The 12,007-nt window shown below is 35.3% G+C and overlaps 1 protein-coding gene across 1 annotated transcript; it reads right to left on the bottom strand.

Moving 5' to 3' along the window:
• Positions 1 to 12: 12 nt before the first annotated feature.
• On the bottom strand, positions 13 to 11,871 carry LOC132035214 (phragmoplastin DRP1C). The gene is made up of 16 exons (XM_059425497.1): positions 11,662 to 11,871; positions 9,766 to 9,829; positions 8,845 to 8,949; positions 8,550 to 8,651; positions 7,719 to 7,769; positions 7,544 to 7,605; positions 6,298 to 6,388; positions 6,140 to 6,204; positions 5,831 to 6,025; positions 5,226 to 5,345; positions 5,071 to 5,141; positions 3,705 to 3,930; positions 2,866 to 2,916; positions 2,139 to 2,385; positions 1,430 to 1,569; positions 13 to 592 (listed from the first exon to the last, which is right to left on the bottom strand). Exons 1-16 carry the CDS (start codon positions 11,791 to 11,793, stop codon positions 467 to 469), a joined length of 1,848 nt encoding a protein of 615 aa, XP_059281480.1. The 5' UTR covers positions 11,794 to 11,871; the 3' UTR covers positions 13 to 466.
• Between the last annotated feature and the right edge of the window lie 136 nt (positions 11,872 to 12,007).

The raw sequence follows: 12,007 nt of genomic DNA, 5'->3' as shown, positions 1-12,007 counted from the left end.
TTTCCACCATTTCAAAACGAAAATAGCAATTTTTTCTTAGCCAGGTAACATATATTGTACTACATATATAATAGTTCCTTCTTATTTCTTGGCATGTGATGTAGCTCACCAGTAGGAGCAAAATTGGACTAACTAATCCCTTAAAATTACAAAGAATGAAAGAATGACAAATAAAGAAATTAATCCTGGCAGCATAGCTCTTGCTCCTAATAATTTTGTTCACCAACAAATTAAAAAGATTTTACCAGGTAAAACATTTTTGTCTGGAACTCCGTTTGAAACTGAAATCCTTCCAATAAGGTGTATTGGCATCAAGAAAAGAACATGCTCGTTAAAATAAGCCACCGGCCATACACTCGATAACAATGCCTTCATTTCCTACCACTTTATTTTATACTCTATCGACGATGAGATTTTTTTTTTCCAGATAGCCAGTATGTTTTTCCAAAGTAAAAAATGGGATTCATCATTTCCATGCAACTGCATCAATCTCATCTCTGGCTGACTTATATAGCTCAAGCCTTTTGGCTATGGACTCTCTTTTTGACATGAGAGAAGGATCCTCGTCCAACATTTTGCCCAGCTGCTCCTTCTGTAAATACATTTAGAGAATATGACTTGTTTTCTTCCATAGAAATATCAAATATTTATCATTTTCCCTTCACCAACAAACCCGTTTCCCTTTGTGGGCTAAAGTTTTCTCACAAAACATCTAGGAATCATCTGTTCCAGTGGCGTACGTAGCCACATACAGTGAAGGGCTGTCAGTTGAACATCTTCCATCAGAAATTCATTGTGCGTGTATAAAAAATTATATTAAGTACATAGGTAAAAAGTTACTTTATATACATATAAATTAAATCTTGAACACCCTTAGCAAAATTCCTGACTTCGCCAATGTTTTGTTCAAATACTAAAAGTTATAGATCTTAAGAGACATATAAGATGAAAATGAGATATTAGAGGCTAAAAGAAGACATATAAAGTTATTGGGTTCTAAATTAATAAATTGTACATATTCAATGATTTTTTTGGTTACAAATATAGGGTTTGGACCAAAGCTATTGTGTTTGGCCGAACCCGTAACCGAAGAGCTAGCTCTGCCCCTAATCAGAGCTCTTGTTCTATTACTTTTAGTTTCTCTCTAGTGCTTTTACTTTATCCGTCATCTATTTTGCATTAGCATCTCTAAATCTAGATATTCGATTGCACTTGTTGGGCAGTGAAGCATCAAATGCTGTTCATATAACGGGGACAGGATCAAACAAAACTCCAGGAGGCGAAAGAGGAAACATTGAATAAAAGAATTGTCATGATGATCAGATAGAACAATGTGCATTGAGTGTAAGACTTATTTACCCTTTTCTCTAGAAAATTCTCCCATGGAATTAAAATAGAGGAAACAAGTGAAAAATCTTGAATACTTTACCTCCCTCCTTCCAACTTGAGAGTAGAACTGATTTAACAATGACCTCTTTGCTTCTCTGACTTGACAATAGACAACAGCCTTAGGAATAGTATTTCTCAAGGTTTCACAGACCATATTAATATAAGCAGAGACATTTGACCCTGTAGCACATGAAGCAACAAAAGTTAGACACAGCTTCTCTAAGTCACTATTATCTATTTCACAAGAACGGAATAGAAATGTTTCACTAAACGTATCCTACAGGGTGGATCATAAGATTAATTTCATCACATCAGGAAAAAATTTATCTTTGAATAGAAAATGCAAAACAATATACTCCCTCTGTTCAATTTGTTTGTCTTACTTTCGTTTTTAGTCTGTTTAAAAAAGAATGTCTCTTTCCTAATTTGGCAACTCTTTAATTTTAGCTTTCCGCATGGCATGTTTACGACCATAAGATTAAAGGGCATTTTGGTACATTTTCATATCTTTAGTTTAAGACCACAAGATTCAAAGATCTTCGTTACTTTCTTAAACTCCGTCCCCAATTAAACTAAGACACATAAATTGAAGCACAGGGAATACCAATTACCATTTTTCTGAATATTATAACATGTTCCATTAAAAGTAACTTATCTGGTGGACATAACATGAGACGTGTGTGATCTCAATTTTCATTTCACGAAAAAATTATCGGTTGAACAAAAAAGGCGAACAATCTGATACTTGCCAATTCTCCTTAGATGATTATCTGTATACCGGTCTGCATTTGCTGCCTGCGCCTGTGCCTGTGCCTGGTTTGCAGGCGGTTTTTCCGGTTCAGTCTGAAGCTTCCTAAAGAACTCAACTGTCAGGTAAGAAGACTCCATCTCTACCAGCCTTGAAACTGTCTTTCGACTCTCATCACGAAATCTGTCAAGAGCCTCATTCGCAGCGGCTGCAATATCAGATTGAAGTGACGGAAAACGTTTCAATTCCTGCATATGGATTCTAGGTTAGAATTATTATCATTCTATCTTTAAATGTCACCTTCATGTTCCAATTCACCTAATATTTTCAGGTTGATAAAAGATAGATAGGCAAAAGAGTTACTTTTTCTTTTCTGCACATGAATCATAATCTTTAGTTTGAGGCATTTTAGCAAGAAAAGATGCAATTGTAGAAACTAACCTTTAGATTCTTAGTTATCATAAACAGAATTCGAATAATTAACAAGTAGTTGTCATGATTTTTAAGGATTCTGCAACACTAAGAATATGTCAGGGAAGAGGTATAAACATGAGCTTTTGGGACAACTCCACAAAATTCCAACAAGCAGGACAACAATGGGCAAGAAACATAGAACCAGCACTACATTATTCTTCTTGACAAAATTTTGATAAACAGGCAATCATGTGGGAAGAAACACATAATTCCACTTATTGCAGAAAGGTTTACAAGAAGGCCCTCTCTTGTACCTGTGTTTCTGCAAGTGACTTCCTAACAAGTTCTTTCAGAATGGAATGCACCTGCAAATAAATAAAAAGAAAAGCTTTTATACTTGAAGGAGTAAAACTAGACCATGATACATGCTAGACCCCAAGGCTTCATGAGAAATCCAAACCAAAATTGTAGTAACTGATTAAAAGCACAGAAAGTAATATGAATATTTTAGCATACATAGGGAAGCATTGCAACAGAAATACTTGTCTCTAATTTGTTTTCCATGATTTGAGTGCTGAAGCAGCGTATTTTCTCGAGCACATGATTACGTGGAACTCCTTGTGATTTACGTGATTGTCAAGAAGAGTTAGTAGCGGAATTTGGAACCGCTAAGGAAAGGGGTCGGATAAATTGTTGGGGAGTGAAATTGTCTATTTGGGGATAGAGAGACTTGAAGCCTCACGACTTTTAAAGTCGACGGATTTTTGAGCTGAGAGGGTTCGGACCGGGATGATTTTGCGTGCAGATGGCTCAGCAGTCAAGCAATCAATCATTCTTTCTATCAGAAGCTTTGAGACAGTAGAAGTTTGACCTTCCCACTATTCGCTGAGGGCCTAAGCATATTGAACCAAATATTTATAATCTTCTGCAAAGAGAGATTTTTCATGTGTGCGTGTTTGGACAATTCAGATTACCTTATAATTTTTCTCCTTTTTAATTCATATACATCACAATGTAATTGATAGAACTCAAATCTTTCTCACTTCCACAAAGATTTGATGAAACTTTTAGTAATGTCTACCACAAAGAGCATAAATAAAACACTTGAACAAGTAAAAGCATTTGAAACAGGAATCAAAATCAAGAACTTTACTGCATCAACTGAGGCTTCAGCAGGGCCCTTGAAGAAGCCAAGGGATCCATCGATTAGCCTTCTGTAACCTTGCTCAGGAGCAATTAAGTGAGGCTGGTATCCATCTGCCTCAGAAATAACCTTTTTGACATTACTCGTTGAAAGATGACGATCAAACGGAAGCTTCTTAAGAGCAGCTGGTAGCTGATGGTCAAAGACCCCGTATATTCTATCGCCACCTGGCCTCCTGAGAAAAAAATAGACATTGTAGCTAGTAACACTTTTAGAAGTAAATAGAACACTTCACATCATGCAATATAGAGCTTGATTCTCCTGGCCTCTTGAACTTGGATAATCTGTGTAACTTCTTCTAATAAGTTCAGTGTGTCAACTCATTCTCATAGAACAAAGATTCGATCAATCAACTACGTCCTCAATCCCAAATTAGTCGGTGTATGTGATTCCTAACTCCATCATTTGCTGCCTCAGTCGACCGTGATTCTAAACTAGGATGCTCACCCACTTATTTATTATCTAAAATAGATTTTATTATAGTTATAAAGGGGAAAAAGGAGTGTGTTACAGAAGCACAGGGGTCTTAAACATAAATCATGCCTACTGAGAATGGACTTCCTTATATTATTGACAGTGGAATTGAACGTCAAAAGGAAGATGCTAGGAAGGAGGAGGAAGGAAAATAATTTAATCACAGTATGACGTCCAATAAAAGGAAAGTGATATTTAAGACTCTTGAACTTTCATATAGGAACAAAACTGGGATAACAGACAGCAGCATTCGTTTAGAGTTATAGCAAGCCCAAATCTGACGGCAAGCCTATAGTTGAGACATGCACTCTTAATTCAATCAGTCAATCAATCAACTACATGATTGATCAAATGAGATATGCACTTATACTTTTAGACATGCATCAAAAGCCATTGGGTATATTTTAAAAGTTTTGGATAACACATGAACTTATAGTTGTAGACTTCCAATCAAAAAAGTATCTATAAGTCATACTTCTAACAATGCATTGATCTTACAGATAACATGTGAGAAATGGAAGTATATTGCACTTTTATTCCTAGTTCTAATTCTGATTTAGCTTTATAATTTTAGAGTACATTACCCTCAAATTGCCAGTTAAGACCAAAAGGGAATTAACCATGAAATTGAAGGCAAGAACTAAGGATCTTACAACTATGTGTCAACATTAGAAACCGAGTTAAGAAATCCTTTTAAGAGAAGAGATAAGGTAAACAAACTACCAGTTGGAATCTCGTCACACCCTCAAAGCAATGGACAGAATGAATAAATGAAGTTCATTTAAAGGCATACTAGCATTCTGTGATGCTATTTATGAAGTAGTAAAAAATTAAGCATTACCCTCCTTCCAGGTGCTCCCTAAATATTCGATCGAATGCACGGCACATCTCCAAGATTGTGTATAGTTGTGCCTGTAGAAATAACAAATTAATAACAAAAATAAGTAACTCCAGGTTACCATTTGTCCTCAAATTTAAGCATATCCTGTTCATTACCCCTCCATCTACACCAACAGGTCGACCAATTCGGTCCAACTCAGCGTTAAGCTCATCGATTGTCTTATTTATTAGAGCAATAATGCTTGGTATTCGCTGTCTGATCACAGTCTCCAAGTGCTATAATTTCAAAAAGGAAAAGGAAAAAGGTTAATAACGGCTACTCAGGGAATATTAAATTCTTAACCCAAATGTAAACATTTGAAAGCCAAAAAGGGAAACCAACCACACCCAAGGGTGTGGCTTGGTGGTTAATGAAGTGGGTTGAAAACCATGAGTCTCAGGTTCAAATCCCAATAGAGTTAAAAACACTAGGTGATTACTTCCCATTTGTCCTAGCCTTGGTGGACAGAGTTACCTGGTACCTGTTGCTGGCGGGAGGTGACAGGTATTCCGTGGAATTAGTCGAGGTGTGCACAAGCTAGCCCGGACATCAACAACAACAACAACATATGCAGTGTGATCCCACAAGTGGGGTCTGGGGAGGGTGGGGTGTAAGCAGACCTTATCCTTACCTTTGCGGGGTTGACAGGCTTTTTCCGATAGACCCTCAGCTTCGGACACCATGGTTATCAAAAAAAAATAAAAAAATAAAAAAATCTAACCTTCGATAAAAGTTTTGCAAGATATTCAGCTCCCATTTTATGAGCAAGATGCCCATATTCAGGACTTGATTCGAAGTATTCCTGCTCCTTCCGACGAGCAGCCATCATATCTACATTCTTGTTGATATCAGCCTGTGAACGGTTGACAATTCCAACCCATGGATGTTGGAGCTTGTACGATCGACCCTCAAGTACCTTAAAACATCAATAAACTAAAAATAAGTAAAGAATATATTAGCAATAACTTTTGCAAGGATCAGAATCTTGTATAATTTGAGCAACTTCTGAAAAAGGATTAATCGGTCATACATCCAAGGCATTGGTTCCCTTATCCATCAAATCAAGCTTTGTTATAACTCCAAATGTTCTTTCACCTGAAATATGAAATGGAATATATACAATCAGATAATTCAACGTCAGCCACCCGATTTTGCAAAATTAGCATATCCAGCTACAGACAATAGTACCTGAAGGATCGACTTCTCTTGCAAGCTTTATCGCATCAGAAGTTGCAATATCTTGATTGGCAGGAGAGATAGCCAATATGATGCAATTGGGCTAGCACAACCAATGAGTCAAAACTGGTTATAGATAGAGCATGATAACTCGTGCTAGTTTGTAGTTTAAAAGTATAGTTTACCAAACAAGATTATGGAAATAAGAAGAAAAAATAGAAATCAAAGGAACTGCCTTTTCACAGAATAAAGTCGGAAAGTACAGTTGGTAACTCCACATGATGCCTACTATTTAGGACTTTGTGTATCCACAAACTTTTAAATTCTTAAAGATTGGATCGACTCGTTAAAAGTTCCGGGGGACAACTATTCCTCAACTAAACATTCTAGATATAACAGTTTTGTGGTTAAAGAGTTCCAATCAGACAAGGTAATAAAGTTACAATGACAATGTGGCAGTAAACATAATGCAAGATTTAAGACATCATATTATTTCCAAGTCCAATAATAGGAGAATGTTCAAGTGGTTATAACATTAAGTACCTACATATATTCCACTGTTTTAATAGAAACCAGAAAGAAATTTGGACAAGTCTTAGTTCCATCACTTAATCTAACTTAGGAACAGCCTATAGTTCTTGCAGCTATTGCACCTTCATATATTTCATTATTTGGTAGCAACCGAAAGAAGCTTGGACAACTGGATTTCTCTCATTTTTCTAGCTTAGAAACATCCCTAAATTTCTGGCATCTATGTATTATCTGCAGATATGTACCGTTTATGCTTATGAGCAAAAAGTGAGGCTATAAATCGCGTTAATAAGCATGGTGCAAATAAAGCATCAGATCACTTCCAGATTTCCATTTTCTTGTCATCAATTTAGTGAGCCTCAGTTTGCATGAAATTATCACATCTAGCTGGCTCCATTATCGTCGAGATGCCTATAATTGGAACTTTAAATTTCTTTTTCCAAGTTTTCTGTAGCTCCTGATGTGATTAAGAATTCTTTTCGATCACGCTATGCCTATAAGTAAAGCAGCAAAAACTATATTGTATTTCCTAGAATTAAAATATCAAACCAAGACTTTTGTATTCATGATGGACATGTATTTAAATGATGGATGTTCAAAGGTTGCACAAGTGAATTGCCAACTCCACAGCCAACTTTAACTGTTGGCACAAAGCCAAATGCTAGTTCAACAAATAATGGTTCTGCAATTTTGATAGTAAGTTATTCCAGCTTGAACTTAGCCTTACTTTTTCGACATAAGAGCGGACCATCATTTCAATATCTTCAACAATGCTTTCTGGTTGTCCCTCTGCATAGTTCAAAATTTATCGTTTCAATTTCTTTAACGGCTAGATAATACAGCAGCACAGGAAGATTGGCTCCTTTTCTATACCTATAGGAAAATAGTGATTTCGTGCTCACCTACAGCAACCTTAGTCAATCCAGGAAGATCAATGAGTGTTAAATTTACCACTGTAAGACAAAACATGCACTTAATAGTCATTAAATAGAAACATGTAACTATATCAATATGGATATTCACAATTCAAGATTACAGAAGAGGGAACGATAGAAAGAATCTTTAGAAAGGAAATCAAAGATAACCAACATAACACACAGACATTACCTTCTATCAGGTGGACTATAGGTTGTCCATTAATGCAGTTAATATTTGCCATGAATACTTTCTCCATCAACTACAAACTTCGATAACTATACCCATTCAAATGCCTAACTTTGTTCAAGAGTTACTGATAGGTCATGAAGGACTAGATTGATATAATCCCTCCGTCCCATTTTATGTGTAGGTGTTTCTATTTGGGGAGTTAAACCGTTTTTTCTTTGACTATATTTTAAAAATATTATTAAATATTTTGAATCATTAGCTATGTTGACTTGTAGTACTTTTGTGTAGTTTTCAAACATGTAAACTTTATTTTAAATATTTTTGAAGAATCTATACCCAAATTCATAGTCAAAATTAAGTGTTTTGACACTCATACTCCAAATTGCTTCACATAAATTGGGACTGAGGGAATATGTGTTAAAACTGATGTAAAACATACTGTCAGATAAAACAAAAGTAGACACAATGCTTTAAGATTAGTTGGCTGACTAGAATCCTCGAAGATTCTGTTGGGAAATGTGACATGGCAAGATGGTCAACTTCGACTATCCCCATACCTCAAGAATTATATAAGTGGTATCAGCATAAGCAAGATGAATAAGCTGGCAAGGATGCAGAACACATACCATTAGGAGAATAAATGCTCAGATGAATTGGAACATTAGAAATTTGCTTGGACTTCCCCGTTATGCGGTCAGTCTCATCTGCAATCTCTTGACGTACCGAAGCTGCATTAGCAAAAATCACACATTAAAGAATGAAATTTTTTCATTTGAATCGATGATTGTGTTACATCACACATCAAACTTCTTTTTTATAACCGTGGTGTCCGGGCCATCTTACGTGCACCTCGACTAATTACGCAAAGATCTGCTACTTCCCACCAGCACAGGTAAAAGTTTCTTATAGTATCAAACTCACCGAAGTCGGTAAACTTCTTTTTTGAAGCATGTAAAAACTCCGCATATTCAGATCCTCCGTCAATCTTATGGAGTTGAAGAACCAATGGCCTCCTTGTGACAATGCCTTTCAAATTTCAAAAGAAAACACTAATTAGAACAAGTATGAAGGGAAGCATATAGCACATATAGGGAAAAGGTAATTAGCAGAAACAGAAATGCTAGGATATACATGCTTAACTTCTTACTTCAATTCATAGAAAGACAATCGCAAGTTTGCAATGAATACTTTTTAATCTCAAAAAGCAAACAATCCTGTGAAATTTATGAGAGCAATGATCAATAATGTGGTTAGAGACTGGTATATCAGTATGGGAATAATTGTGAGATTCTCTGAACCTCTAAAATAATCTTATAAGACATTAATTACTCACTATGCTTCAATTTATGAGTCTTACTTTCATTTTTAATATGTTCCTAAAAGAATGCCACTTTCTATATTTAGAAACTCATTAACTCTAACATCCTACATGGCATGACATTTTTAATTTAAGACCATAAGATTCAAAAGTCTTCCTTACTTTTCTTAAATTCCATGCCTAGTCAAACTAAGACACATAAAATGAAATGGAGGGAGATTTTGTATTGGAATGAAATTGGTCCGAATAGAGAAAAATGGATGTAGAGGATCTGTTATAGCCGATGTCAACTAGTTTGGGATTCAAAGCTGTTGAATGTTTTAATGATCAATTACAGACCTACCCAAGCTTTATATGACACCAGTAATTGCACTATCACTTTTCATTCCCATGAAAATAAAGACTTTTGGATCATTAGCTTAGAGTCAATGTTCAGCATTAGGCTTCTACTTATCAATAATCATAAATCAGAGTTCGACACATATTAAGCTGAAATTCAAAAAGTTTAACAATAGTAAAATTACCTGATCCACGAGGCAGGAAATCTCTACCTACGACACTTTCCAACACCGATGATTTTCCAGAGCTCTGATGATTATCACACCAACAGTCAGAAAATAAAACATTCCCAAAAAATGCATGTAACACTGTTATAATGTAGAGATTCATATCTCAGATTTCAACCCAGGATTTGAAGTTTATGGGTTCTGGAGACCCCTCAATTGTGACCGAACCAATAGCGCATTTATGCTACTGTATTCGCAGGTTATTATAGGTACATATATTTAGTGGATTTCTCAACATATATACAAAATCTAGGCTAAAGCTACAATAAACTGTGTTTCCGCCCCCAAAATCTCCAACTAGTTAGAGATTGAATTATCAATCGACTGTATTACAACGTAGTACATAAGGAAGATGATTGATTAATTTATCTTTCTTGAAAAAAGAAAATCATGTGAATAGAGTAGATTACACTTGTGATTGGGATGTAATTGTTCACAGTGGTGGATGGAGAGTATAAACAACCGATTCAACTGAACCCATCATTTTCGACACAGAACACAAATATTTGTGAAAAGTAACTAAAATTTATAAAAGATATCAAACGAACCCATAGTTTCTGAAATTAATGTGTTCTGTGATATGAACCTGAACATTGAGCCTATAAAATTTAAATCCAGAATCCGCCTCTGATTGTTCATAGATTGTTATGAGTAATGTAGAAATTGAGCGGCAAGTAAAAATTCATGGCAACATATTTGGGATTGAGATATTGTTGTTCACAGTGACCGATAGATTATAAACAACGGATTCAACTGAACCCATCATTTCGACAGAGCACAAATATAATGTGAAAAATTACTAAAAATAATACAAGACTATCAAGCGAACCCATAGTTTCAAAAGCCTAATATGTTCTCTGATAAGAAGCTAAACACTGAACCCATAAAATTTAATTCTTGAATCCGCCTCTGATTGTTCATAGATACTTATGAATAACACATAAATTGAGAGGTAAGTACTCCTTCATTACACAGAGCACAAATATATGTGAAAAATCACTAAAATTTATTTAAAAATATAAAATTTGAATCCATAATTTCAAAATTCTAATGTGTTATGTGATAAGAACCTAAACATTGAACGAATAAAATTTAATCTTGAATTCGCCTTTGATTGTTCATAGATTATTATAAGTAACACGTAAAATTGAGTGCAAGTACTCCTTCATCCTTGACTAGATGTCTGAGAGTGTAAACAACGGATTCAACTAAACTTACGTGAAAACACTAAAATTTATAAAAAATATCAAAATGAACCCATAATTTCAAAAGCCTTATATGTTATGTGATAAGAACCTAAACATTGAACCCTAAAAAATTTAAATCCCGAATCCGCCTCTTATTGTTAATAGATTAATATGAGTAACATAGAAACTGAGTAGTAAGCACTGCCTCATCATTAACGAGATGTCTTAGGTTCAAGCCCTACTGGATACAGAGCCGCTTTTGTTGGGGCCGTTTACACTTTCCAGGCCAAACCCCCATCATTTTCGTCACTGAGCACAACAACAACATACCCAGTGTAGTCCCATAAATGAGGTCTGGGGAGGGTCAGACAGAGCACAGATATATGTGAAAAAATCACTAAATTGTATAAAAATATCACAAGAACCTATAATTTCAGAATCCTAATGTGATTTGCGATAAGAACCTAAACGTTGAACCCATAAAATTTAAATCCTCAAAAAAAAATAAAAAAAAATGAAATCCTAAATCTACCTTGGATTGTTCATAGATTGTTACAGTAACATAGAAAATATCCTGTAAGTACTCCTTCATTTAGTCGGGCCTCAATACGCATATTGAACACCGGGTGGAAAATAAACAAAAAAGAACATAGAAATAAATACTAGCCTGGCCACCGACGACGGCAACGGTAGGAAGAGCTTCCCATAGGGACATTCCTTCACCACCATGATCTCCTAAAATAGTACATGCACGTTGAATTCTGTTAACCAATCCGATCAAGCTTTCTAACGTAGCCATTGATGCACTCTTTATATTATTATTTTTTTAGTTGAGAATAAGATTGAAAAATTTAAGGAATTGGAATTTGAAAATGATTTGTGTATCTTGATCTGAAAGAGAAAAGAGAGATGGAAAATAACGAGAATAACGGTTTAGTTGTTGCAACGTGCCATTTTTCTTTCTTTAGGACTCTTATTTTTTTAACATATACTCTCCGTTCACTTTTACTCCG

Source organism: Lycium ferocissimum, chromosome 10 (genome assembly GCF_029784015.1).
Source record: "Lycium ferocissimum isolate CSIRO_LF1 chromosome 10, AGI_CSIRO_Lferr_CH_V1, whole genome shotgun sequence".
Classification (NCBI taxonomy): Eukaryota; Viridiplantae; Streptophyta; class Magnoliopsida; order Solanales; family Solanaceae; genus Lycium; species Lycium ferocissimum.
This window is presented reverse-complemented; position numbering and strand designations above follow the sequence as displayed.

Excerpts from the sequence above, each read along its gene's own strand:
- LOC132035214 (XM_059425497.1), bottom strand. The coding sequence starts at position 11,793 with ATGGCTACGTTAGAAAGCTTGATCGGATTGGTTAACAGAATTCAACGT. Across the intron at positions 6,389-7,543 it reads TCCGCTCTTATGTCGAAAAA|CCCAATTGCATCATATTGGC; the intron begins GTAAGGCTAAGT and ends TGGTTGTGCTAG. Across the intron at positions 5,142-5,225 it reads CTGTTGGTGTAGATGGAGGG|GCACAACTATACACAATCTT; the intron begins GTAATGAACAGG and ends TTATTTCTACAG.